The following is a 27934-nucleotide window of genomic DNA, read 5'->3' as shown; positions in this document are numbered from 1 at the left end:
CAAACCGGAGAGATCAGACCTCAGCAGCCTTGGTCCCGTCCTTCTTGGTCTGTAGGAAGCCGAGGCCTGGAGGGGAGCTCCCCGCAGCATGGAGCTGTCTGCAGCAGAGCTCCAGCAAAATCCCAGGAGGGGAGCTCCCCGCAGCACGGATCTGTCTGCAGCAGAGCTCCAGCAAAAATCCCGGGAGGGGAGCTCCCCGCAGCACGGAGCTGTCTGCAGCAGAGCTCCAGCAAAAATCCCAGGAGGGGAGCTCCCCGCAGCACGGAGCTGTCTGCAGCAGAGCTCCAGCAAAAATCCCGGGTCTCCTTGAGCCAGGCCCACTCCGCCGGGGTCTGTGTGACCTGGCACAGTCCGGGAGGGGCCAGCCAGGAGTGGGGAGGGGCCGGAAACGGGAGGGAAGGGCAGTGTGAGGACTGGAGGGGGCACGGGCACTGTTCCCACCCTCAGTGGCCGTGGGCTGTCACCACTTGAACGGGGTCCTTGTAGGGACCGTGGGGAGCAGTGCTGGCGAGGGGGATTCCAGCCCCCAGGAGGAAGACACGGCAGCAGCTGGAACCGCCTGCCCCTACCCCGCATCAGCCCCTCGCACGGAGGCCAGACCCGTGCAGCCCGGAGAGCCCGCAGCACAGGTCTCCCTCTGGGACAGGGACACTTGTGGGCACACACCTTGTCCAAGGACACTGTGGGCAGGTCCCTGAGGCAGGGACGGGTGGGGGGGGCAGCAGGCAAGCAAACCTACAGCCTCACTTTCCAGCGGGCAGTGGGTGCTGAGAGGCCGTCAGGTGGGCTGGGCTCCTGCCCACGGTGGAGCGCAGGGTGGTGCCCGCCTCCTGGCTTCCCTGCCCCTCCTCCTCCCCGCCCACCTCTTCCAGCCCGCCCACCCTTGCTTCCTCCGGAGGTAAAGCTCAGCACAGGCTAGACTCAGCGAAGTCACAGCCAGTCGGCGGAGGGCGTTCGCCATAGAATTATTCACTCTGGGATTCGGTCGGGCTGGTTCCACTGGTTACTTAAGTCCCCCAGCTGGCCAGCTTTTTTATGGGTACAGTAGAAATTATACCAAGGCCCCCAGGATGCATGTGAGAATTAACAGAGGGCTCCTTTGTAAATCTTGGGCCAAGACCCAGCGTATAGCAGTCACCGCTCACTAAGCTTGAGCTTCACTCTCCTGTCCCTTCCGACGTGTTCTCCACGCCCGGCTTCTGCCAGTGCCTGCAGGGTCCCCCTGCTCTGACATCCCGAGGCGCACAGGGCACAGTCCCTGCCACCAGATCGTTTCCACTGTGAGACGAGAGCTGTCACACCTGCTCTGGTCTCAACACTGGGTTGGAGATCTTCAGACCAGAAGTGGCTATTTATTCAACAGATATTCATCAAGCATTGACCAGACGCCAAAACTATGTCGAGTGCTGGCAGTGTGGCAAGGAAAAGAACAATTATGTCCCCGGAGAGTGAAAGCCAGCCCTCCCCGTTTGCCTAGATTCCTGCACTGTCTCCAAGTGCGTAAGGTGCACAGAGTGTGTTCTGTGGACGGGCCCAACGCTAGCAGAGTCAGAGTCCCCGTGAGGAGGCTCCCTGCACAGGCACAGCCGAGGGTGACCTGGCCTGCCCGGGCCCCGCCCACCTCTGGGGAGGATGTCGCCACCTCAGGCTCCTTCCCGGGTTAGCCTGGCCGGGTGCAGGGTGCAGCGAGGTTTCTTCCCTCCTCTCTCTCTCTGCCTCTTCCTGCGGAACAAGGGCCGCTTTCCCGAAGGTGGCTGGCCCTCGCACTGGGACCCTTAGTCCGACCTCATGTCGGAGATGGGGACTGAGGGCGGGCTGCTCTCATCCCATGGGGAACAGCCCCGTGAAGAGGTGGTGGTTGTTACCACCTGCTAACAAGTGATAAACTGGGGGGCGTGCCTCCCCAGCCCTGGAGCCATCCAGGTAGAGACACCGCTGACCCACAAGGTCAGTGCCCCCAGTCAGCCACACTGACTCACCTGCGGCCCCTGTCTGTGGCTCAGCCAGGGGCCAGCTCCTGTCCCCTCCCGCTGCCCCGCGGTGGCCTATGGCTGGAGTCTGGCCCCTAGTTTGGCTTTCTCCACTTGTTCCCCCACCTCATGACCCCAAGGATAGGAAGACCTCCCAGTCACCACCATGTGTGTGGAACACAGGTGGGTGTCTGAAGCTGGGAAGTGGACCTTGGAGACATCTGGAAGTCACCTCTTATCCAGGAAGCCTCCTGGTCCAGTGGGATGTGAAGGAGCAGGGGCAGGTGTCCCCTTGCTCCTCTGTGTTCAGACAGGGGCCCTCCGAGTGTGATCCCTGAGGCCGTGGGCTGGGCCCACAGAACCCCGGGAATTCACAGGCCCCCCGCTGCCCCCATGTCTGTCTCAGGTCCCACCTGGAGTCCCCCTTTCTCACGGGTCCAGGGTGTAAGCAGGCTCTTTATATTGAGGCAAGTGAGCCTTCGACTAGTTAGCTGCAGCCCCCAGGGGGTAGGGACCCTGCCCCTAGGGAGAGCTCCCAGATTTAGCAAGCTCATGACACCAAGGACATATCAGGAGCCCCATGGCATTGGGGAAGCCCCCCCACTCACTCTGCGTCCCTCGCCGGGGGAGGGGGCCTGTGGGGGAGCCGGATGGGCAGTGAGGGCAGGCGGCTGGCAGGCAGGGGGCTGGGGGGGTCCAGAGCACTGTGGAGGGCAGGGGGCGGGGGGGTCCAGAGCACTGTGGAGGGCAGGGGGCTGGGGGGGTCCAGAGCACTGTGGAGCGGCCTCGCTGACAGCACACTCGCCTGAGCGGGGTCAGGCCATGCGGGTGCAGGGCACAGGCAGGCGATGCCTGAAGTGAAAAAGGAACCCTTTTCAGGACTTGGTGGCTCCGCAAGTGCTCTCTCCGTTCAGCCCTACTCCTCCCAGCAGCTTGGCGAGGGGTCCATGTCAGTCTCCCCTGCCACAGGGAAGACCCGGGGTGTGCCGAGGGGGGCGTGCAGTAGGGTCTCCTCCCCCGAGCCCCGCCCCTCACCCTCACTGCCTGCCCCAGTCCGTGCCGGGAACACGGCAGTTACATGTGATCTTCAAGCGAGTGTCGGCCACCCATGTACCACACAGGGGCACGCACGACCACAGAACGCGGGTCCGGCGCCAGCACCCAGGTGGCTCAGAGCCGGGTGCTGGCCTGTGTCCGAGACCACGTCGGAAACGGGGTGTCGTGGGACAGCGGCTGGGTCCACAGCCTGTCTCTTAGGCTTGCCTGAGGCCTCCGGTCAGCAGTGGGCAGCTGGGGTGGGCAGCCAGGGAACTCGCCCTCGGTCAGCCTCCTCTGAACAGGCGTGAATTTGGGGAGGTCCCTTTTCAGCCTTGTATTTCTGTGGTCCCTTTCTTAGGGTTTATTTTTCTCTAAGCCAGTTCAGCCCATCCCTTCCCCTGTGCGTTGTTACCCCAGCACTGGGACCACGCCCCCTGAGCTTCCCAACTCAATTCAGTAAAATCCAGCGAGTGTCTGAGTGAGCCAGGCCTTCCACAGGTGCCGTGAGAGGCGTGCTCTCTACCCCCAGGAAGCTCACGTCCTCTCTCGTAGAGAGGACACAGCTCAGAGCACTGTGACGTGGTCGGAAAGCTGAGCCGTGAGGCGCGGGAGAGTGTGGACTTGGTTCTGGAAGAAGACGTGGCAGGTGCACACAGTACCGGGTGGACTGAGCCGCCCGCACCCGGGCAGCTGAGCAGCGGGCCTGTGCTCGGGCTCCGGGAGCAGGTGCTGGAGGTCTGTGTGGAGGAGGGTCCAGGGGAAGTGGCTGGGGGCTCCGTGGACCCAACCCCACGGGATCTGGCTCGTGTTTCCGGAGACCGCAGGCTGCGACATCGTGTGGAAAACAGATGTGGGGGGAGCAGAAGCAGGCGCCCCGGGTACAAGAGCATCAGTCGGGGGGTGGGGGCCTCCGAGGCAGCCACGTTGTGGGGGAGAGGCAGTGACTCAGTCACCAGTGAGACGTGGGGGTGGAGGAGGAGGAACTTGGTCCCCACCCACTCCCTCACCTGAATCCTGAAGGTGGGATGTGACTGGAGGCGCCTCGGTGACCCAGGAGAGCCATGTGGCCTCCACCTGGGCTTCCGATTGCACCACGCAGGGAATGCTTGCAGATAACTCAACTCCGGGACAGGGAAGTGACAACAGCCAGCCCTCCATGTGGCTGCACCAGGTCTCCTGAGGGACCCTAGACGGCTCTAGGGGAGAGAGCCTTCTCCGGGTCCATCCGCCTGCCTCTGCCAGGGGGCCGCCAGACCCGGAGTGGGGGGCAGGACGTGCTGCAGGTGACTGGGTCACCGGACAGGCCCTCCCCAGGCCTTCGCTCCCACCTCTAAAACAGAGGAAGGAAGGGACTGTGCTCTCTAACGTTGAGGGCCCTCATAGCTCAGAACAGACTAACACTTCTTAGTCTAAGGAGAATGGAGGGAAGGCTTTATGCAGCCAGGTGTGGTCTCTGCCCTTCGTGCTGTCAGATGCCAGCTGTTGAACTTAAAAATGTCTCAGGTGCGGAGGTCAGAGCCCCTGGGAACAGAGAGGGCTCCTGTCAAACTCACCCACCCTGTGGAGGCCCAGACTGGCTGGGGGGGTTGGGAGGGACCCAGCTCACAGACAAAATGCGGGCCCCACACCCCAGGCCACCATGGACCGCTGACGAAGGGATAGGAAACAGTCCGATGACCTGGCCGGTCCCGCAGACACAGAGAGCTTTGAGCAGCTAGGACTGTCCAGGTTCCGTAAGGTCTCAGGCCTAGGCTGGGGCCCCCGCCAGGGTAAGGGTTGGCCCAGGTCCTCAGACCAAGTGCTAGGCGGGGTCTCGGGTGGGCTCAGCCCCGGAAGAGGGGCGTACTCCAGATGCAGGCCATGGCTCAGCCGCGGAGGCCAGGCCTAGAACAGGGGGAAATCCAGCTGTCCACCCTGGAGCCCAAGGCCTGGGCCACGCCAGCAGCCGAGAACCTGGGGCTGGGACCCCTTAATGCCTCCTGCCTGGGCCAGGAGGAGTGGGCGGGGCCGGCGCCTTCGGGTCAGGGCTGGGGGACAGCCGGCTGCTGTGCTGACACGCGGTGGAGACTGAGACGACAGCCCCTGGAGCTCACGGCCCTGCTGGCCACTGCCCGCCTGCCGCCCTCTTCGTCCTTCTGCCAGCTGGTCTGTTTGTCTCAGAGCCACCCGCAGTGTGGTTGGGGTGGGGGATGATGTTCTGTTGAGTAGTTTGAGTCTGGCTCTGCCCCTTGCTGTCAGGCCCTGAGCAAGTCACCCCCCGTCCTGGGCTGTTTGCTGGGCAGTTGCTACAGGTCCCCATGGGTGTGTCCTTTAGGGCTGTGCAGGTGAAAGCAGCTCAGGAAGAGGGCCCTGAGGCCGCTGTCACTGTGTCCTGCGCGGGCTCGCTTTCCTGGGAACGAGAAGGGGGCGTTCTGGGGCCCTGCCTGGCCGGGGGGCGGGGCAGAGCACGTGCCTCGGGCTCTTGATGAAACTTACAAAGTTTCCTTATGTCTAGTAGACTGAACATATGTTACATGTTATTTACAGTCAGAAAAACAGGTTTTTTAAAGCACATAATTGTACATTAAATAAAGCAAAAAAAAAATGTGTTTAGAGACAGGGAAAGAAAAGTAACATTTGCTTTATGCCCACCGTGTGCCATGCACCCCAGCGGACATGTTAGTCACCGCAGAGGTCCCCGGGCATCTCCTGCTGTCCCAAGAGCAGCAAGAGGTGTTGAGCAAGGAGCAAGCCGGGCGGCCTCGCGTCCCCACACCCAGCAGCTGGCCCACGGCACACCACGGGGGCCCTCCACGCCGGGGCCCTCTACACCGAGGCCCTCTACACTGGGACCCTCCGCACCACAGCCCACCACCGGGACCCTCCACACCGAGGCCCTCTACACTGGGGCCCTCCACACCGAGGCCCTCTACACTGGGGCCCTCCACACCGAGGCCCTCTACACTGGGGCCCTCCACACCGAGGCCCTCTACACTGGGGCCCTCCACACCGAGGCCCTCTACACTGGGGCCCTCCACACCGAGGCCCTCTACACTGGGGCCCTCCACACCGAGGCCCTCTACACTGGGACCCTCCACACCGAGGCCCTCTACACTGGGGCCCTCCACACCGAGGCCCTCTACACTGGGACCCTCCACACCGAGGCCCTCTACACTGGGACCCTCCGCACCACAGCCCACCACCGGGACCCTCCACACCAGGGCCTTCCATGCCAGGGCCCTCCACACCGGGGCCCTCCACACCGAGGCCCTCTACACTGGGACCCTCCACACCACAGCCCACCACCGGGACCCTCCACACCAGGGCCCTCCATGCCGGGGCCCTCCACACCGAGACCCTCTACACTGGGGCCCTCCACACCACAGCCCACCACCGGGACCCTCCACCCCGGGGCCCACGAAGCGGCAAAGCGTGGCTCACAGGAAGGCACCGGGCCCGAGACTGCAGAGCTGAAACGGCCAAGTAGGGAAGCTGGTTCCAGGCCTGCAGAGGGTTGTCAGGCAGAGCACAGGGTCCAGCCGTGTTGTCACACCCGGTGGTGGAGATAGGCCTTCTTGGGCGGGTGGATTGGGCACCTCAGGGTAAGAAAGCTCTTGTTCACTCGGGCAGTGGTGGCTTCCGTGGCCAGGGCCGCACTAGGAGCCCCTGCCTGGGAGGCACACAGGGTTCCCGTGCTGGACAGGAGGTTGTCCTGGAATTGGCGGGTTTGTTTCAGCTGTGAGGTTGTCGCCCTGTCCCATGTGCCCCTGCCCAAGGCACAGCCCGCTTGTCCCTCAGCTGCCTGAAGCCCCCTCTGCATGGGTGGGTTTTGCTATCAGCTGATGTTGCTGCCCAACCTCGTCAGCGAGACGTCAGGCCAGCTTGAGTCCCCCCAGCCCCATCACTGTGACCGTGTGGTTCCCCGACACCTGAGCTGGCAGAGGGCAGAGACGGCGCTGTCCCGGCTGGGCTGAGGCCTGGCTCTTCTTGTCACTGTGGCACAGTGCCACCCCGTGTGAACACGTGCGTGTGTGGGAACATGGTGCGTGCATGTGTGTGAACATTGCATGCATGTGAACACAGTGCGTGTGTGTGAACACATTGCATGCATGTGAACACAGTGTGTGTGTGTGAACACTGCATGCGCAACCCCCACCCCCGCTCCAGCCCTGCCTTGCCCCACAGTGACAGCCTGTGCCCTCTGCCACCTCCGGCTCCACTGGCTCCCGCCCACCCCGCCGCTGCAGGCCGCACGAGGGCGGAGGGTCTCAGGCAGCGGCTCAGGCAGACCGGGGGCTGGACGCTGCCTCTGGTCGTTACCTTTAGGGTCACTCCTTTGCTCAAAAGTCAGGAAAAAGTGGATTTACAGGGTTTGGAAATGTTAAGTCCACTGATGACCTTAACTACGTGGGACGTGGAGAGGCCAGGTGTTAGAGGGCTGAGGGAGAGCGGCGCGTCAGGAAGTGGACACAGCAGGTGTCATCAGAGAGCCAGGGGAGGGGGCGGCCGCCATGTGAAAGCGGGAGCCTGTTCATTGGCCCCAGGAAGGAGCCAGGGAGAGGGCGTGGGCCGACTGAGAGGTCAAGACGTGCAACCCGGTGTGAGAGCCGCCGCTGAAGGGTCAGGGGCGCCGGGCGTGGGACTGGCTGGGAGGGCCGGGCCAGGTCCTTGCTCCCAGCTGTTTGCTGGGGCTGTTCTGCTGTACTGACCAGCGTGCCTCTGTGCTTCTCTGCCCGCAGGCCCCTCCACTCAGCGCCAGGTGCAGAATGGCCCCTCTCCTGATGAGATGGACATCCAGAGAAGGTAACCCCCCACCCACAGGAGCCACCTGGTGGCCAGGGTCACCGTTCAGCAGCAGAGGCCACGCCGCAGCCAGGGCTACGCCTCCCAGAGGCGGGCGTGAGCAGAGGGAGAGCAGCCAGTGCACTGTGGCTCCGCCCACTGTCAGGAGCCTGGCCTCCCAGGGAGCACGCTGCCTGCCCGCTGCCCAGCCCTGGACCAGCGGGCAGTGTCCTGGCTGCCGGTTAGTCTCGGTTAACGCGCCCCCGCCCAGGTGTATGAGCGGGTAGTTGTCATGACGTGAAGGGACGCGGCCATGTCACCAAGGCCCCACTCTGACGGAGGCCTAGCCTTGGCACCGTCCTGTGCCACCTCCTCTCATTCGTCTGCCGGCCTCATGAGACCTGCCCAGCCGCTCTCTGCCAGAGGCCTCGAGCGGGTCCCAGCCCCTGGCGACTCCGTCCCCGTCAGATTAACGTGGCAAAGGCCACCAGAGCACCGCGCGGGCCAGGGCCGCACTGCCATGCTCACGGGGTGGGCGGGGGGGGGGGAGAATATCGGGGGGGGGCAGGATGACCCCCACCTCTCCCCATCCCAGCTGCTCCTGTGTGTTAGAACAGTGAGGGAAGGTAGCGAGGCACAAGGGTGCTATTGTCCTGACGTCGCGGAAGAGGTCCTGGCAGCCGGGGAGGGAATGTCCCCCCAGGTCATGGGGCCGGAAGGGTGGGGCCAGGACAGGGTCTCCGCCCTCCTGTGCGGCTTTCTCTGTGGGAGCTGACCTGGGAGGTGGCCTGGGCACCACCTGCTCACCGGGCTCTAGGAAAGGGTGGGGCTCCAGGGGCCAGTGGCCAGCAGGGCCCCAGGCCAGCGTGGGAGGCATGTCCTGTCCTGATGTTCCCGTGGCTCCCTCCGGACTCGCCTCCTCTCCAGCCTCTCCTGCCCCGGAGGGTGAGTGTTCTCAGGACCCTGGCCAGATTCCTAGGCCGTTTGAACATGACAGTTTTTGTTTTTTTGTTTGTGGTTTTCTGCAGGATATTATCTCTTTTTTTTGAGAGAGAGAGAGAGAGAGAGAGGAGAAGAGGGAGAGAGAGAGAAGCATCACCTAGTTGTGCACCATTGATTGCTTCTCGCACGTGCCCTGGCCAGGGCTCAGACCAGCGCCCTTGGTCTCGAGCTGACACCCTCAGATCGAGCCGACAACCCCGGCACTCCGGGACGACGCTCTACCCACTGTGCCACCAGTCCTCCTGGGCCATTCTTTTTTCTTTGGTCTATTTTTCATTGTATTTTTCAATTACTGTTTACATTCGGTATTATTTTGTATTGGTTTCAGGTGTGCAGCACTGTGGTTAGACAATTGATACTACAAAGTGTTCCCCCGATATTTCTAGTGCCCACCGGGCCCCACACTTAGTTATCACCGCATCACTGACTGTCTTCCCCGTGCTGCACTCGGCCTCCCCAGGACTGTCCTGGAACTGCCGGTCTGTGCTGCTCACTCCCCTCCCCGTCCTCATGGGTCCCCAGGCCGCCTTCCCTCGGGCGAATGTCGACTCTCTGTGTCGGTGGCCCTGCTTCAGTTTGCTCTGTTTTGTTCCTTAGGTCCCACATGTCGGGGAGGGCATGCAGGCATCTGTGTTTCTCTGTCTGACTTGTTTCGCTTAGCTCAGCACCCGCCAGGCCCATCCGAGCTGCCAAGAGGACAGGGTCAGTCCTTGTTCTGCTTGTGCCGAGCGATGAGGGAAGAACAGGAATATGCTTGCTAGGTTCCTTCGTCCCAACTCCCGTGTTCACCACCGGTTCCTCAGGCCTGTCCCCCAGCCTCTCGGGCAGGGCAGTGTATGGAGGGCTGCCCACACTCCACCTCACTGGAACCCGCACACCGAGCCCCAGGGCTGCTCTTACTGGTGCTGATAACTGGTGCTGAGCCTCACGGGGGCCAGCTGAGCCCAGGGAGTGGAGGGACTTGCCCAGAGTGGCCAGGGCTTAGAGGCAGAAGCAGGACTGACCCAGCTCATTCCTCCGCCAGGTCCCAGGGCCACCTCGGCCCAGAGGGGGGCATGCGTGAGCTTCGCCAAACCGGGAACAGGTACACACGGCACATGGCTCCACACAGCCCCTCCTGCCGCTCCCAGAACTGGTCAGACCCCACGCTGCATTATCTTAACCCACAGCGCGAGTCTGAGCTGGAGGGCTCGCTGGCTGCAGACGGGTCTGTCCCCAGCGATCACCTCTCAGCAGCCAGGCCGCCCCTGGGGGCCCAGCTGACCTGCAGGAGGCAAAGCACAGAGAGGGCCCGCTGGCGCAGAGGGAGGCCCAGCTGGGGGCGGACCAGCCGGGGCCACACGGTCAGCTGGTGACTCCACGCACGGGAACCTTCTCATTTCCGCGCTAATAGTATAAGTTCACACCTGGTCATTAAATGTTTCCAAACACCCTCGTTTTGCCGAGGGCTCCTCAGTGTAGATGCTGTGGGGAGGCTGAAGTTTTGGGTGGGGTTTCGGCAGCTTGGACGGAGAGGCTGGTGCAGATGCCACGGGAGCTTCTCAAACGCTCGTGATGCCGCCAGTGGGCCTTCTCCGTTATCTTTTAGGTACCAGGCGTAACTTAAAAGAACTCTATGAAACAGGTGTTGAATTTATTTTATGGAAAGGAATCTGAGGCCCAGGAAAGGGAGAGACTTGCCCTGGACTACAGAGCCAGGAATCCCAGAATGGGAAGCCAAAAGCTCCCTGCCTCTAAACGGTCTTTGCAGTGAACCATGGGCCCCGTTCAACCTTACCCGAGATGAAAGGAGACGAGATTCACGCACCATCCCTGTACTCACTGAGCACCCACTGTTGGCGAGGCCCACTGCGTGCGAGGCCTGGTGCCGGGCACCAGAGAAGGCCAGGCTTGCCGTGCACAGGAGAGGCCATGGCCCACAGCCTCACACCCTCCCTGCCACGCACACACCACCGCTTCCCTCCAGCACACCCCCCAGCCAGGGTGGGCATCGGATGCCCTGCCCCATGCTTCGTAGTGGGCACTCAGGGTTTGGGGTTGGCACCGCACTGCCGAGGCCTGCTGCCAACCTGGTCTGACCAGTTCCTCGGCCCCCCTCCTGCTCCAGCGTCTCCACCTCAGATTCTGTGGTTTGTGGGTCAGTGTCCTCACCTGACTGGCCTTTCAGAGCACCCTGAAGCCACTCTGCCACGTGGAGCTCGGGTATTGGTCCCCTCCGTGGCACACACAGCCTGTGTTGCCGGGGGCTGGGCAGGTGGCCGGCCGGTGGGGGCCGGGCCTACAGCTGGACGTGTGCTGAGAAGGAGCAGGTGTGCTGAGCGGCCGCCCCTCCCGAAGCCATGGCACCTAGAGGTCACTCCAGGAGCTGAGCCAGGTGCAATGGGACCAGGAGATCCGAGGTTGGGTCAGCTGAGGCCATAGGCCCGTGAAAGCCAGGCTGCCATCCAGCCCTCGAGAGAACCTGGCCACTGAGCCGCATGGTCACTCAAATCTCCGTAGAGCTCCCTGCTGCCGGGGGCCGGAGACTCGGGAGGCTGCTGGTACTCGCCTGTTCAGGGACCTTGAACCAGTCATGTGCCCCACCTCTGTTAAGTGGGAGCAGCTAGCCCAGTGGCCACCAGAGGCAGGAACGGGATGAGGGAGCTCGCTGCGAGCCCCGGCCCAGGGCACCCCGCGGGCTCTCGGGAGACCGGTGAGACCCGACTGCAGCCCACGCCCCGCGGGCACGGCCCAGCAGTCAGCCTGCTGCACTCTCGTTGGTTTGCAGACAAGTGATGGAGCAGCACCAGCAACAGCGCCAGGAGTCCCTAGAGAGAAGAGCCTCGGCCACAGGTGAGAGCCGGTGGGCTGCACCCCACTCCTGCGCCCGTGGCAGCCCACGCAGCTCAGTGGTGCCCGGGGCACAGCGGCCCCTCCGAAGATCTGCCAGTGATACAGTGTGCCGGTCACATCCGATGAGAGCAGGGCAGAAGTGGGGGGTCAGCTAGCTTGGCTGGCCCCTGCCCAGCACTCAGCCTGCGGCCGGTAGCGGCCTGCCACAGTCCCCAGAGGCCAGGGGTCACTCAGAGTTGTGTCTCAGGGACCAGCGTCTGCTGATGCCGAGGGTGGTGCGAGGCACTGGGAAGGGATAGAGGAGGGAAAAGTACAGCTTGTGTCACCAAAGGTCTTCTTCTCCCACTGGACCCACAACTAGAGCAGGACAGTTAGCCGAGCTCAAGGGATGTTAAGCAGGTATGTGGCACTGTGGGTCCAGATAGGCCCCTGAACGCTGGGGAATGGGGGCCAGTGTAGGGAGTGACCGGGGCAGGCCAGGCTCACCCAAAGGGGTGGAAGGGACAGCCTGAGCCGCCCTCGCCCATGAGGAGTAGGCCGCTTCTGTCCTCTGTCCCAGGGAGGCCCTGCTGGGGGCGGTGCCTGACTGAGCCCCTCTTGTTGTTTCAGGACCCACCCTGCCCCCAGGGCACCCCTCATCTGCATCCAGCGCCCCCCTCTCGTGTAGTGGGCCTCCACCCCCACCCCCACCCCCTGTTCCACCACCGCCCACGGGAGCCACCCCGCCTCCCCCGCCCCCACTGCCAGCCGGAGGGGCCCCAGGCAGCAGCCACGACGAGAGCTCCGTGTCAGGACTGGCCGCCGCCTTGGCTGGGGCCAAGCTGAGGAGGGTCCAGCGGGTAAGCGCCCCTGAGCGCCGTGGGGTGGGCAGGGGCCAGTTTCTCACTGCCGCCTGGACAGAGCCTTCCCTCGTCCGCCCAGGCCCCACCCCTGCCCTCTGTTAGGTGAGACAGGCCCTGGCCGGCACCTGGGAGCCGTGGGTGCTTTCAGTGTATGACCTGCTCCTGTCCTCACAGTGACCTCACAGCGGCGCAAGCATTGTCCCTCTTTGTAGATGTGGAAGTGGAGGCGCAGGTGTTTAACAGCTTGCTCGTGTCAGTTTGCTGATCCCAGTTTGGACTCGGGCGCCAGGCTCACCACACCTTCCCTGCTGACTATGGAAAATGGCTCCCCACCCCCACCCCCGAGCCTCCTGTGTGTGTCCCGGAAGGTGGACCCCGGGGCGGGGCCAGAAGCAGTGGCTCTGACCCTCTGGTGAAGAGCTTGGCTTCCTTCCCAAGAGTTGTCCCCTCCCCCTCAGGTCATGCTAGGCTGTGGCCAGTAGACCTGGGGTCACTGTGTGGCCGGCCAGGCCAGGCCCTCTCTGGTTTTGTCACCTAATGACACCTTGGGCCTCTCCCAGCGCTGCCATGGGAATCGCACGTCCCCACCCTGTGTCCCCGTCATCCTCGCGAGGGACGTCCACCACAGACAGCGACTTAAACGCTGCGTCCTTTCCCTGTAGCCAGAAGATGCATCTGGAGGCTCCAGCCCCAGCGGGACCTCCAAGTCCGACGCCAACCGGGCGAGCAGTGGGGGCGGAGGCGGCGGCCTCATGGAGGAGATGAACAAACTGCTGGCCAAGAGGTGGGTGTCGGGGCCCCCCAGACCCGGGCCGTCAGTGGGCTCCTGCTGCCCAGCTTCCAGTGAGAGGCCTCGCTGGGGCCCAGGGGCCTGGCCAGCTGCGCTCAGCCGTGCAGGGGACTGTGACGTCCTCCCTTCTCATGGAGTCACTTTGCGTGACGTCCTCCCTTCTCATGGAGTCACTTTGCGTGACGTCCTCCCTTCTCATGGAGTCACTTTGCGGCATCAGGCCAAAAGGCATCCTCTGGCGACCGTCTCGGAGGTAAACTCGGAGGGAAAAGAGGGGTGTTCCCTGCACTTGGGACCCAGACAGAAAGAAAACAGAGCGGCTCAGAGCACACCCTGTGAGTGGATGCGGGGCCGTGATGGAGGACACGGGAAAAGGGACTGTGAAACGGCCGGAGCCTAGTGGTCACCACCCCTGAGAGGGAAGACCAGCCCCAGCCATGTCGTGTAGGGCCCTGGGGCTGGGGCTGGTCGCCCATTTCTCTGTCCATGCCAGCAGGTGTGGCTCCCGCTTGCCCAGGGCCATTAGCCTGTCACCGTGGCTTTCAGCTGTCCTCAGATGAAAGCTGAGCGGTAGAGAGGTCACCGCTCCTCAGGGAAGGGTTGCAGAGCTTGATTGTACCCGTACATCTGTAAATCTGGTGTGGCTGCAGGAATGCGCTGACTGGTCAGCGACGCCATGACTCACCTGGGCACCAGAGGGCCCGGGAGCAGAGCCACCTGGCAGAGTGTCCTCGTGGCCCTGGTGCCAGCAGTGCCAGCAGCGAGCCCCCTGCCTGCTGTGCCCCTCCAGACTCTTCCCTCCGCCCCCAAGTCAGCCGCCTCTGAGTGCGAGCTTTCCGTGCGCCCTGCGTCTTCCTGTCCTGCTGCAGCTCCTTAGACCTGCCGGTCTCTGAGGATACGGTGGGAGAGGGACCAGCATGCAGGGAGCCGGTCTGACACCAGACGGGGCAGAGCTAGCGTTTCCTGCCCGCGGCCCCCGCGCACGGAGGGTGGTCCACAGCACAGGGCATCCCCCAGCTTCCAGTGGACCTGAGCAGACAGAGAAATCAGGAGTGGGGACAGGCAGTGACCAGAGGTGTGCAGGTGACTGGCTGCCCCCCAGGGCCACAGGTCCCTGAGAGCCAGGAGGGCCTCGGAGAGGGTTCCAGTTCCACACTGCTCTGCCTAGAAGGACGAGAACGCGTCCTGGGCGGAGGCGGGAGAGGAGAACAGCCGTGCAGGGAAGAGCAGCGGCAAAGGGGGCGTGTTAAGTGCCCAGGAAGGTCAAGCCGCCCTCCATGGCCCTGGCTGTGGAGACGGACCCAAGGTCAGGCTGGAAGAGACGGCCGCCTCTTGCAAGCACAATGGATTCCTTCTCAGAGAAGTCAATGAGGCCTCCTAGAAAAACAGGTGTTTTTCAGAAAGAAAATATCCACGCCTTCCCAAGTCCAAAACCAACACATTAACAATAACAGCCTGGCCTGGACGGCGTGGACCAAAGGGAGAGGACGTTCCTGTGAACAGGAAAAGGCCACTGTGCCAGGGGCCAGCGCAACGCCCAGATGCTGGTGGGCGAGTCACCGCCCGACCGGGAACAAACACCCTGCAGGGCTCAGCAGGGGTTATCCTGGTGGTGCTTTGAAATCCTCCTTGGTGGTGGTGATGGAGGTGGGGTGGGGCCGCCTTCTGTGTGGTTCTGGCAGGCTGGCTCCGCCTTCCAAGCCGCCTGCCCTCAATGTAGCGAAGGGGAGGGGGCCCATGCTGCTGACCGCAGGTGTCAGCACCGTCCCAGGCCTGTGGCTCCTGAGTCTTCGCGGTGCTGGGACCCAGCGACCTGCACTGGGGAGAAGTAGAGTGCCGTGGGGGGTGGGCAGCGAGGACACCACCACCATGCAGGTACTGAGGATGGCAGCTTGTACTAGTTGTCCAAAGAGATGGGAAAAGGCAGATTTGAAGCAATGCAGGAGGGTGACGTTTGGGCCTTACGGTCTGGGGATAACGGTGTCAGGATAACGCTTGCCTCTGAGATGAGGAGACCCCAGGAGGAGCCTGTAGGGGAGGAGCCTGTGGGGGAGGAGCCTGTGGGGGAGGAGCCTGTGAGGCCCGCCCCACACACCAGGCCAGCTGCCTCCCTGATGGGCCGCTCACCCCGCACCTGCGCCTTTTGAGAATTGTGTGCGCTGGCGGCTTCATGGAGCTGATGATCCCCAAGGCAAGTCTTGGGGAACATCAGGGTCTCCACGTGTAGATTTGGGAGTTAGCCACGTCTAGGTGACCAATGAAGTGGAAACAGAAGAGTGAGTTTAGAGTACGTAAAGAGAGACTTCATACCTGTGGGAAACGCATCAGTTTACTAGAGGGCATCTAGTCAAAGCCTTCCCTCTTCTGAGCATGTGGGGTTCTTAGTGGTGGTCCATGCTGGGGTCACATGAAAGGATCCTTCCTCCCTCCCACGCGGGGACTGCTCACCCAGCCAGGTCGGCCTGCAGCAGGAATGCTCCTGCAGCCTCGACTGTGACAGTGACAGTACACGGCCCAGAGGGACCCCTCTCCTGTTCCATGCGGCCAGGCCTTGAGCGGCCTGGAAGATAGCTGTCACTCAGGAAAACCAGGCCCCTGGGGACCTCGATACTGCAGACCGCCCTTTTCCGGCCCTCAGGGTCTGCTAACGGAGCAATGTCGCCAGGCCCTGTCCTGTATGCCTGGGCCAGTTTTTTGTCCAAGGTCCTGGGACAGGTGCAAAAGGCCCGGACACCCAGCGGGCATTGCACAGAGCAGAGGGGTGCTTGGACAGATTGCCTCCTTCACACAAAGCAGGGGTCAGACCCTCTGAGGACCACGCCGGGTCCACACGGGGGCGTCTGGATCGGTGCAAACACCTTCGGGAGCTGATGGTGTCTTCCTCCCTTGTCAGGAGGAAAGCGGCATCCCAGACAGACAAGCCGGCCGACAGAAAGGAAGACGAGAGCCAGACGGTGAGCAGACACCCCCTCACTACCCTGCCGTGTGGCTAGACTGGGCCGGCTCTCTGGCCCCAAGCCAGCCTCTGGAGCACTGAGGTGCATGTAGTTTGGACAGGCGTGTGCAGTGCGTAGCGAACACAACCGGCACCAGGCACGACACTGTATTGTCCCCCCCTGTCCCCCCCTCCCCTCTACCTCCCTTTTCTTGTTTGTCTTGGAGACCACTTGGCACCCCTCTGCGAGTGGCACCCGGGGCATGATAGACCCCCTTGCCCCTCTCTCGCTATGCCACTGGGCGTGTGATAGGTGCTTCACCAGGTGACACAGGAGGGGCGGAACAGGAGGACGGATGACGAGAGGTCCTGTCCCCACGCCTTTTGCACAGAATGTGGATGGAGTTCATCCAACTTAGTGACCACGAATTTTTTAAACTGCAGAGGCCCGTGTGTCCAGGGGCCCCAGGAAAGTCACAAGTCACAAAGCGTGGCCTAGTCTCTCAGGTCAGCTCTGTTTAGGTGAGCCCGGGGCCCGAACGCCTGACTCCCTGCCTACAGGCCCCATGGCGTCCTCCCCTGACCTGTTCTAATAGGCCTGCCTATGAGTGCAGCTTACCCGGGTCCCACCTGCGTCCACAGGCCCTGCCACACCTGGCGGCCCTCACCAGAGCAGTGTGGACGAGGCACTGGTGGGCGGCTGTCCTTTTTACACTAGTCCAGGCTCTTCCCCACAGCACATGGACTAGGTTTAGAACTAATGGGGAACAACGAGCATTACTTAAAAGGAAGAAAGAGCCCCAAATGTGGAGTCAGAGCCAGCTGGCTCAGGTGGCCTCTGCCACTTGCTGGCCACTGGCCAGTGGTGCTCTGATGACCCGTTCCACCAATGTCACCGCAGCATGCTGGCCCAGCAGCCTCACCCGCTGTACGGCTGGCAGAGGGGCCCCGCCCCGTGGGCTAGGCCGCGGGCACATGCTGGGGACGCGCTGGTTGGTAGGACACGGCCCCTGCCCCGAGAGAGAGGCTCATAAAGTGCCAGGAGGAGAAGGACCTCCCTGCTCTGGGGTCGACGCAGGAGCCCCAAGCCCCCAGAGCTCCCGGGAGAAGCACCATCTGACCTAAACTCCAAAGGACGAGGGAGTTTGTAAGGCAGAGACCAGAGCGGAGAGCGCAGCAACGGCACAGGCTGGCTGCGTGGGCCTGGCCGGGCCAGGCAGGGAGGTGCAGGTGGCCGGGGGCAGCTCCGCCTTGCCCACCTGTCCGCTGTCTCCCTGCAACCATCTGGTGATCCAGGGCCTCTTCACAGAGGGATAGTGAGGGACAGACCTAGATTTTTTTTTTTTTTTTTTCATTTTTCTGAAGCTGGAAACAGGGAGAGACAGTCAGACAGACTCCTGCATGCGCCTGACCGGGATCCACCCGGCACGCCCACCAGGGGCTACGCTCTGCCCACCAGAGGGCGATGCTCTGCCCCTCTGGGGGGTCGCCATGTTGCGACCAGAGCCACTCTAGCGCCTGAGGCAGAGGCCACAGAGCCATCCCCAGCGCCCGGGCCATCTTTGCTCCAATGGAGCCTTAGCTGTGGGAGGGGAAGAGAGAGACAGAGAGGAAAGCGCGGAGGAGGGGTGGAGAAGCAAATGGGCGCTTCTCCTGTGTGCCCTGGCCGGGAATCGAACCCGGGTCCTCCGCACGCTAGGCCGACGCTCTACCGCTGAGCCAACCGGCCAGGGCAACAGACCTAGATTTTAGAACTCATTTTGGCAGCAGCACTCATGACCTTGTGTGCTGACTGGGACAGAGATGACCTCCGGACAGGTTCCCAGCACCCCTCCTCTCCTGGGGGCGGGGTGGCATGCTGTGGTCAGCGCAGCCAGGCTCTGGGAAGGAGGCCGTGCCATGGCCCGCCGGACTCCCCGAGCCCGGCCATGCAGCCGGGCATCTGCACAGCGCCCTGCAGGGTCACCCGGACATCTGGTCCTCCCAGCACAGCGGCCGGGGAGACGAGCCCTCATGGACGGTGAGGGGGGGACAGCCAGCGCCCCCAGGAGCGCAGGCCCTGCTGCTGTTGCTCCCGAGGTGCCGCGGGGTTGCGCCTGTGCAGGCAGCGGCGGGTGCGGCCATCACGCCTGCCTCGCGTGGCAGGAGCCTGTCTCCCTGCAGTCCTCTCCTTCCCCGACTGCCGTGGGCCACACCAACTCCCCACCAGGATCTGGGTTTTCAGTGTTTGAATAAGGTCGTTATTTTGCCGATTATGAAAGTAACACATGTTCCTTAAAGAAACTGAGGTTCTGCAGACCCTGGTGGACGGGGCCCTGCCCCAGCCAGGCAGCCTCGTGAGCCTCTCTCCCGTTTCAGGAAGAGCCGAGCACATCCCCATCCCCGGGCACCCGAGCGGCCAGCCAGCCACCCAACGCCTCAGGTAAGGGGCACCGCCCGCCCTGCGCCAGGCCCGGGTCCTAGGGCAGGAGGCCCCCCAGCAGGAAGACGGTCTGATCCCCCCGCCTCGCTTTACTGATGAGCAGACGGCCGGAAGGTTGTGCGAGCAGGGTCTCCCTGCCACCTTCCCCAACGCCGCCCTCTGAGGAGCCCCACCGCCCCTGGACAAGCCCAGGGCTGGCGTCCCAGGGGGTGCCCTGCCTTGTGGGAGCCTCAGAGCTGGCCAGACCACAAAGACATCCCCTCCCACCAGCACCTGTCCAGTGGCAGGAGGTCCCCGGGGCTCAGGTACCCTGCCTTGAGCCAGGGCTCTGAAGAGGAATGTTTACCTGCCACAGTCATGTCCCCCTGCGAAATGGCAGCTGAGGAAAGTGACAGTGTCACCAGTGAGCCTTGCTGCCCCCAGAAGCCACCCACACCCTGCTGTGAGTCCCCAGTGTGGCTGGGGGCACAAGGGCGTGACCAGGCGGGAAAGGCCCGGGGTCGGTCGCTCAGTCACTCCGTGGACATACGTCTAGCATCTGCTCTGAGCCGGGGAGTGAGGAGGCAGAGAGGAAACATGCCCCCACCCGAGGCAGATTTAATGATGGACGTGCGCCCTGGGCCCTGACTTCTGAAGGGCCCCACAAAACCCCAACTTTACACTTTTTCTAATGACAAGGGGCCCAATATCTTCTGTGCCCTGGGCCTCAGCCGACCTAATCCGCCTCTGCTCCCCCACCCCCAGCCGAAGGAGGCTCTGGCCACCGTGCTGTCTCGCCAGGGCCGGGTGCAGCTCGGCCCCTGCACCGGCCTGCGTCCTGGTCCTCCGCTGGCACACCAGCCCCCTCGGGACTGTGCCTCGTCCCCTCTTCCCAGAGGGTGTCGTGTGGGCTCGTGGTGAACAGTTACGTGAACACCACACTAGTGCACAGTTAGGTGTCTCCCAGCTTCCTGAGTTGAAGCTCGGGGCAGTTGCACGGCTTGCTCCAGGCGACACGGCTGCAGCGTGGATGTGGTCCCAGCTCTTGGACCTGCAGTCGACCTGGCCGGCAGTCTCGGGTCAGCTTGGGCAGCCGGCTTCTCTGAGGCCCTGGGCATTCCCCTTCTGCCTCTCTGCTCTTCCTGCAAAGTCAGGGAGCTCAGTTCAGCTCAACAAATCTCTTGGGAGAAGTGAACTATAACTTAATATCACTTAACTTAAAAAAGAGAAGGTCAGGCCTGACCTGTGGTGGCGCAGTGGATAAAGCGTCGACCTGGAAATGCTGAGGTCGCCGGTTCAAAACCCTGGGCTTGTCCAGTCAAGGCACATATGGGAGTTGAAGCTTCCTGCTCCTCCCCTCCCTCTCTCCCCCTTCTCTAAAATAAATAATAAATAAAATCTAAAAAAAAAAAAAAAAAAGAGAGAAGGACAAAGCAGCCCTTAAGCCCAGGATGGGGACAGGCCAGCTGTAGTGTGGTGAGGACCAGGAAGTGAGCGGACAGCAGTTATTCATGGGGCCCTAGGGGCCCGGCCCCCAAAAGCTAACGTGGACTCAGGCTGCCCGAGAGTCCTGGCAGAGGGGTCCCCCTGCACACTCAGCCCCCTGCTGGGGTTCCCTGACCTCTTGGTTCACATTCCAAGAAGAGTGGACTTCCCTTTGTGAGAACTCAAAACCAGACCACGAGTCAGAGTCAACCCAGTCCTGAGTGGGGGAGCCCTGGGTGACAGCACTGTTGTCTGCAGCCCACAAGGCTGCCCGAGCCACTGGGACTAAGTCCTGAGTGGGGGAGCCCTGGGTGACAGCACTGTTGTCTGCAGCCCACAAGGCGGCCCGAGCCACTGGGACTAAGTCCTGAGTGGGGGAGCCCTGGGTGACAGCACTGTTGTCTGCAGCCCCACAAGGCGGCCCGAGCCACTGGGACTAAGTCCTGAGTGGGGGAGCCCTGGGTGACAGCACTGTTGTCTGCAGCCCACAAGGCTGCCCGAGCCACTGGGACTAAGTCCTGAGTGGGGGAGCCCTGGGTGACAGCACTGTTGTCTGCAGCCCACAAGGCGGCCCGAGCCACTGGGACTAAGTCCTGAGTGGGGGAGCCCTGGGTGACAACACTGTTGTCTGCAGCCCACAAGGCTGCCCGAGCCACTGGGACTAAGCCAGGCTTCAGCTGCGCCCTCAGCTGGACTTCCCGGCCAGGGCCTGGGGGGCTTCCTGTCAGGGGTGTTGGGCAGGGGTTGGGGGTCCCCTCAGCCCTGAGGCTCCTCGTCCCTGACGCCTGACGTGACCCGACAGAGGCCGGCCGGAAGCCCTGGGAGCGGAGCAACTCCGTGGAGAAGCCCGTGTCCTCGCTGCTGTCCAGGTGAGCGGCCCTGCAGGGCTCGGCTGCACGTCCCCGGGGCCGGGTGACCGAGGGCCGTTCACATGTCTGTTTCATTCTGCTGCCGTAGAACCCCATCTGTGGCCAAGAGCCCCGAAGCTAAGAGCCCCCTTCAGTCGCAGCCACATTCTAGGTACCAACAACCCCGTCTCTGGGGCCCCTCTGTCCCCGGCCCGTGACTAACACCCCGGACCCCGTCCTGTGTCCTGTCGTCTAACAGCGTTTTCTGGGAAAGGGTGACCTGTTCTTCTCTCAGCCCTGGGGACAGGCAGGGCTGGGGGACTAGGGGGCCGGGGGGACACGGTCCACTCAGAGAGGCGTGAGCAGAGCCGAGACGGGTCCCGGCACTGGGCTCACCAGCTGTGCCGCCGGCGAGCCAGGTGACCTCTCCAAGCCGCCACTCCCCATCCCGAGAAGCGGTCCGCAGCCTCTGCCGCGCAGGGCAGTCGTGTGGACAGCTGTGTGGACAGCTGTGTGGACGACTGGACACAGGACGTGCTCCCTGGCCGCCGCTGCCCCCACAGCTCCCTCAGCGCTGCCCCCACAGCTCCCTCAGGCCTGGCCGGCCGCCCACCGCCTCGCCCGCCTCTGCGCTTCACACCCACCAGGCTCCCCAGGGTGCTGGCCGTATTCCCGAACCAGCAGCTGGTGCACTGACAGGACAGGGTCTCTGAACCTGAGCTCTCCCCAAGTCAGGGGCCAGCAGCCCTGTCGGGACCGCAGGCCAGGGGGCCTGAATTGCATAGTGGAAGAGTCTCCGTCGCCCACCACAAGTGAGGAAACCGCACAGAGCAGGTGGCACTGAACCTGGTCTTGCCGAGTGAAACAGGTGGTGAGCAGAGCGCTCTGGCCTGGCCCCGGCAGGAGGGCAGGGACGGACTCGGGGAGCAGCGAGGGGACGTCTCGGGGACAGCCAAGACCGGTCCAGGGCCTGTCGTCTGCCGGGCTCTGGGCCGGGCCTGCACGTCCCTGCACGTCCCTGCCTGTGAGGAGCTCCTCTCTGCTCAGAAGGCCTGCAGCTGGACAGCTGTGGGTTCTGACAGGCGCTCTGGAGACCCAGAGGGTCACGTGGGGACAGCACCAGCGCTTGAGTGAGCCAGCTGGGTGGGCCTCTCGGGGCAGTTAGGTGGCCCTGCGATGGTGGGGACAGCCTCTAACCTGGAAGTGCTGAAGCCCTGAGCCTGTCACCACTTGGCAAGTCCAAAGAGCAGAAAGGCCAGAGCAGCTGCCCAGGGAAGGGGGAGGAAGGGCAGGCCGGGGCAGGAGGCCGGCGTGCCGGAGGGTTAGGGGAAGCTCGCCGTGGCGTGAAGGGAGGTGGACGGAGGGGCGGGAACAGGAGCAGGCCCGGGAGGAGGAGGGGCCTCTCCGGCTGCGAGGGGCTCGCCGGCTGTGCTGTGGGCCCCACAGCCCTCGCGCAGCCAAGCTCACGCACACGGCCCCATCTCCATCTGGGGTCTCTCAGGTGTGCACTGGGGAGATGGAGGCCCAGGTGACCTGGAAAGTTGCTGTTGCAACAGGGACTTGAATCTACAGGACATACGTGGTAGACGTGGGTCTCAGGCTGGGCATCTTTGCCATTGGGACCCAGACTTGCTTACAGACTCACTCAGGACCCCGGTGGGCCTCTCGAGTTCACTTGGGAGGGGGCGGGAGTAGTTTGATTATTCACTTTAATTCAGTTCTGCGCACTAGCCCACTAAAATTTTATTTATAGTAGCGTTCGGTGGGATTTTTCCCAGTTTCATTGACATATAATTGACATCCCCTTTGTGCAAGTTGAAGGTGCACATGGTGATCTGACGTGTGCACACGGACGAGTACAGGGAGGCTCAGCCTCGTGTAGCTCGTGTGCGGTGAGAACGTTCAAGCTCGACTTCCTTAGCTGCTCCCAGGCCACAACATGGGCTTGCCGACAGCCACCGCTGTCCCCTCCCATGCTGCGCTCATCTCTGCAGCCGGAGGGGCCGCCCGCAGACCCTCCCCACCACCCTCACTTCCCCCAACCCCACAGCCACCGGCCTCTGTTTCGATAAGTCCAGCCTTTCAGATTCCACCTGTAAGTGAGAGCACCCGGGATTCATCCTCACGTGCCTGGCTCGTTCCCCTGGCGTGCTGCCCGCCAGGTCCGGCACGATGCCACACAGAGCAGGGTGTCCGTCTGTCTCGTGGCTGAGGGACTGCCGTGGTGTGTGTGCTCCTTGTTTTCCTTAGCCGTTCCTGTCAGCGGACACCTAGGTGGCTTCCATGTCTTGACTGTTGTGACTGGTGCTGTGGGGAAGTTGGGGTGCAGGTGTCTCTTCGAGATCTCATCTATCAGTGACTTCCTGTCCTTCAGAGGAGACCCAGGGCTGGGCTTGCAGGCTGCTTCTCATTGTCGGCAGCACTCCGTGCTGTCCCCGCTGTGGGGCGCTCCCCGCGTGTCCTCCCCCGCTGTGGGGAGCACTGGTCCTAAACTCCGCCACAGGCCTCCTCTGTCTGGGGGCCTTGCCACTGGGCCAGCCACATCATCACCCTGAACCAGCAGGCCCACAGCCTTTCTCTCCACGTGGAGGGAAGTGGAGTCCAGACAGTGCGCCATGGTCTGTTTGTAAAGGCCAGGCAGTTAGACAAGGTTTCTGCCAGGATTTCTCAGGGAAGATTCATGTGCAAGAGACATTCAGTTCCAAACTGCTAGATTTAGTTCAGGAGCTTTTCAGAGGTGTACTGTCCAAGAAACTGGAACCTTTGCCTCAAAAAAAGCAAGACCCCAGCCGAAGACGTGGCCTGAGACGCTAGGACTTCAGGATGAGTGTTTGTGGTACCGAGTGTTTGCATGGCATCTGATGCCTCTCTCACTAGTTTTCCCCCGAGCCCCCGTTCAGCCAGGAACAGACACCAAGCACGGGCGTATCGCTGTTTTCCAGGCAGGGGAGGCAGCATGTGGCATGCACCGCTGCCCGCCTGCGTCACCACATCTGAGTGAGCGCGCCCTGTCAGAAAACCCCAAGTCCCGACTCGGGTTGGGACGTCCAGTGTCCACAGGGTCCTGGCGACGGCTGTTAGAGCTCTTCTCACTTAGCTACAGCTGGCCACACACAAGAGCAGGAAGCCTGTGAGGGCTGACGGAAGAGGCAGGGCCCAGGTTCCGTCTCACATGGCCCCCCAGGGTGGTGCGTGCTCATCTGGCCCGCCACCCACTCCACGCCCCCTGCCGTCCTCTCCCCAGGATGAAGCCGGCTGGCAGCGTGAACGACGTGGCCCTAGACGCCTTCGATCTGGACCGGATGAAACAGGTGTGTCCTTTCCCGAGGGGCCGTGAAGGAGCCAGAGGCTCGGGACTGTCTCGGGTGCACATGGGCAGTCGGGCCGGCCCGATGGGACCCTCGCCGCTGCACACGTGGGGAGCTGGCGGGGGGGGGGGGGCAGTCACAAGGCTTGTCCCCGTCCCCAGCTGTCGCGACAATGGAGCATCCCCTGTGGGCAGGGTTGAGGGTGACGACAGGGCTGCAGCCCTGTGGGGACGCCTGGTGACCCCTGCACTCAGACCACTGTCCCCCACGAGGCCGGCTCTCCAGGCCCCACAGCCCAGCCTCACACCCAGGCTCTGCCCACAGGAGATCCTGGAGGAGGTGGTCCGAGAGCTGCACAAGGTGAAGGAGGAGATCATCGATGGTGAGTGCGGCCCCACCAGGGTCCCCGGGGGGCGGGCAGGGTCGCCCGGCACTCAGGGCCACCCGGCGGACGGGCAGGGCCGCCCGGCACTCAGGGCCACCCAGCGGACGGGCAGGGCCGCCCGGCACTCAGGGCCACCCGGCGGACACTCAGGGCCACCCGGCGGACGGGTCGCCCGGCACTCAGGGCCACCCGGCGGACGGGCAGGGCCGCCCGGCACTCAGGGCCAGGACGCAGAGCCGGGAGGGCCCAGGCGGGGAGGCTGTCAGGACCCCCGGGGCCTTTGGTTTTCTTCCCGACAGCCCGCATCACCCTCCCCGTTCTCTCGCTGAGCAAACTGAGGCTCGCACATGAAGGGACTTGCTGAGTACACACATCTCCCCGCTGGGTTCCTGCTCCTGCGACCCCCGCGCCCTGTGCTTGTCCCGGGCTTAGCCACAGCAATACTCAGACAGGACAGTGACAGAGTGTTCCACGGTGCAGGCCGTCGAAGTGGCTTCGGTGGTCTGTCCTGTTGGTTTCAGCGTCTGTGAACTTAGGTTGACTTTTGATTCTGCTGCCTTCCTAGGGGTTTAGAGACCAGGAAGCCACAGAACTACTTTAAGGGCCTGACCTGTATAGTTCAGAGCCTGGTTGGCCCTGAGCTGGGGAGCAGGTGCGTGGCTCTCCCCAAAAAAGTCTCTGGTTCCAGCATGCAAGGCCTGGTCCCGTGGATCACACACATCCAGTCACCCCAGGGCCTTTGATGCAGCTGGCTCAGGTCTGCAGCCAGAGGAAGAGGAAAGGTCTGGGCAGGCAGCCAGGGTGGCTCAGCCCGGGACGGGGAAGTGAGGGCCTCCTGGGCCTTCCCCACCCGAGGCCAGCAGTGAAAGCATATCTGGGGGCTGGTGGGCTGCCTGCACTAGAGAGAGAGGAGGCTAGAGTGAGAGCCTTCCTGGGCGCCCATGGACCGGGACCCCAGTCCAGAGCTGGGTGACCGAGTTCCCCCCAGCCGGCCCCACAGGGAAGGCTCCGTCCCTGACTGTCCAGTCCCCCTGCATGCCTGGGCTGGGCAGATAAGGAGTTAACGGAAGAAGGCATGCTGGGGCTAGAAGGGAGAGGCAGGCGGACTACTAGCTGGCTGTCTTGCTGGGTGACCCCAGGAGGGAGCAGCCCGCGTGCAGAGGAGTGGGAGGGGTGGAGGCAATGGGGTGGGGTGGCCCCCGGCATCCGTGTGCAGGTGCCACCACCAGTGGACGCTGCCTCGGGGCAGTGTGGGCCACGTGGGCTCCGAGAAACGGCCCCTTGTCCCTGAGGCATGCCCACCCCATCTAGCTTCCTCTCCTGGCCTTCAGCTCCAGGCCTGGCAGGGGATGTACAGGGACAGGCCCCGTTCTGGGGGGGCCCCAAGGGAGGGCACAGGAGGAAGTGGGGGGGGCAGAAGCCTCCACCCCTCCCCGGGGAGGAGCACGGAGGGAGGGAGGGGGACAGCCATCCACCTGCCGCAGTCGGGGGAGAGGTTCCTGGGTCCTCAGAGCGGAGCCCAGGTGCCCATCTGCTCGGACATGTCCCGGGCTTTGTGCTGGTCACTCTCGCCCCCAGCTGGCTGTTTTAATGGCCGGCCAGCTAGGGGTGTGGATGGGACCCCGCAGCCCGGCAGTCCATGCAGATTCCGCTACGCGCCGGCCTCAGGGGGCCGGGTTGGGGCTCTCGGGAGCGGCGGCTCTGGGAAGGGCTTCACCGGGGCGTGGGGACAGGGCCTGCGGAGGAGGGCTGGGTGGGCCCCCAAGGCCCCAGCACACCTGAGCCTCCCTGTCCTGTTCTCTCCGCAGCCATCAGGCAGGAGCTGAGCGGAATCAGCACTTCGTAGGGTGCCTTTCCCCTGCCGCCGAGACGTGCCCACCCTGAAGACGCGGGGGACAGCCAGGCGCCCCGCCGGCCCGGGCCTCCGGCACAGCGAGCACGCACTGGAGCTAGGATGTGCTTCAAGTCAAGTCTTAACCTGTCATAAAATATTAAAATGAGCGAAAAGTTCAATTCCTGGATTTTTTTAGATCCTACCTGACACAACACCAGGTCTACTCGCCTTTTTTTGTATTTTATATTTGTCTATTTAAGTGTACATTTCTTTTGGTTTATAGAGAAGACACCCCAACCACGCACTTCATTAGATGGCCCCCCGTGTCCCCGGGTGACTGTCAGCGCCGGGCTGGTGGCGGGCTGTGCCAGCGCCCTTCCCTGGTCGTGGCGAAGGCCTGGCCATGCACTGCGGCACCTGTGTCCACGTGGTAATAAACGCTGACTGTCCACACACCCGACTCCCGCTCCCTCTCTCACGCCGCTCAGTCGCTCCTGGGGGAAGGCCCCACGACAGTGGTGATCGGGAGCAGTAGCAGGAGCAAGATGGTGGCCTTAGGGGTCGGGGGTGGCTGGGGGAAGGACGGGAGGGTGAGGGTCCTGGGGGGCTGCCAGAGCCACACCCACAGCAGAGTAGGAGGTGGTCCTGAGTGGCACCCGTGCTGGGACATCACAGGGAGTCCGTGTGCGGTACACTGTGACCAGCAGGGCCAGGAGAACGTACCCGTCCGACCCACCACTGCAGACGGGGCACTGCAACTTGGGCTTTGTGGGCTTGGCCTTCTGGGCTCCGGAGGGACTGCCCCTCGGCCGAGCCAGTGGCAGGCCTTGAAATCCGGTGACCACTCCAGGGCCACCTCAGACACAGCAGCATGCCCAGCCCCGGCTAGCCGTTCTCTGAGGGTCACAGCAGGAGAGGAGGCAGGGAGGGCCCGTGTCCAGCTGACGAGGGGACCGCCGTTTTCTGGCCAGGCCTGGGACAATACTTCATCCCACTGAGTGTCCAGCGACCCTAAAGGACTGGAAGAGACTGTTCTGCCCATGAAGAGGGTGGCCGGAGGCTCAGATCCAAGTGGCGGCTATAACTGCGCTCTCCTGCTTCCTTGCGCCTTCCAAGGTCCAGAATTCCTGCAGCCCCGGGGCCCAGGGGACATGGAGTCTAGGGCCTGACAAGGAAGATGCCTCCTGAGGTTAGCGGTGCCATCGGCCTCCGCCGAAGTCAGGGCAGAGACGTGCACCTTTCCCAGGACAAGGACACCGGCCTGCTTCCCTCTGGCCTGCAGTCACCGGCCCAGCCTCCGTGTGTCTGGCCTGGGGCCCCTGTTCTGTGACCATCTCGAGGCCCGTGTGTGAGCTGGAGGGGGAGACAGACCCTACCGTGTCAAACCTGAACCCTCGAGGCCCAGGGAAGGCTTCCCACAAGAGTGAGGGCTCGAGGCAGACCTGTTGGGGTGCAGCAGGAGACAGGCACAGAGGGGAGGCCAGTCTGCAGCGCCCAGGGGAA

General features: G+C 63.1%; 1 protein-coding gene across 4 annotated transcripts in view; it reads left to right on the top strand.

The window, feature by feature from the left end:
- EVL (Enah/Vasp-like) overlaps positions 1-26884 on the top strand; it is a 146834-nt gene extending 119950 nt beyond the window's left edge. For 3 of the 4 annotated variants that reach the window (XM_066276363.1, XM_066276361.1, XM_066276362.1), the window contains exons 4-14: positions 7727-7790; positions 11539-11603; positions 12213-12442; positions 13108-13229; positions 16129-16189; positions 18529-18592; positions 20859-20925; positions 21014-21076; positions 24149-24215; positions 24537-24594; positions 26406-26884. In XM_066276363.1, the coding sequence (XP_066132460.1) occupies positions 7727-7790; positions 11539-11603; positions 12213-12442; positions 13108-13229; positions 16129-16189; positions 18529-18592; positions 20859-20925; positions 21014-21076; positions 24149-24215; positions 24537-24594; positions 26406-26443 (899 nt within the window). In that variant the 3' untranslated portion in view covers positions 26444-26884. The remainder of the gene's footprint in view (positions 1-7726; positions 7791-11538; positions 11604-12212; positions 12443-13107; positions 13230-16128; positions 16190-18528; positions 18593-20858; positions 20926-21013; positions 21077-24148; positions 24216-24536; positions 24595-26405) is intronic. The other variant, XM_066276364.1, reaches the window with a different exon arrangement.
- The last annotated feature ends 1050 nt before the right edge of the window (positions 26885-27934 follow it).

This window comes from Saccopteryx bilineata, chromosome 4, assembly GCF_036850765.1.
Source record: "Saccopteryx bilineata isolate mSacBil1 chromosome 4, mSacBil1_pri_phased_curated, whole genome shotgun sequence".
NCBI lineage: Eukaryota > Metazoa > Chordata > Mammalia > Chiroptera > Emballonuridae > Saccopteryx > Saccopteryx bilineata.
This window is presented reverse-complemented; position numbering and strand designations above follow the sequence as displayed.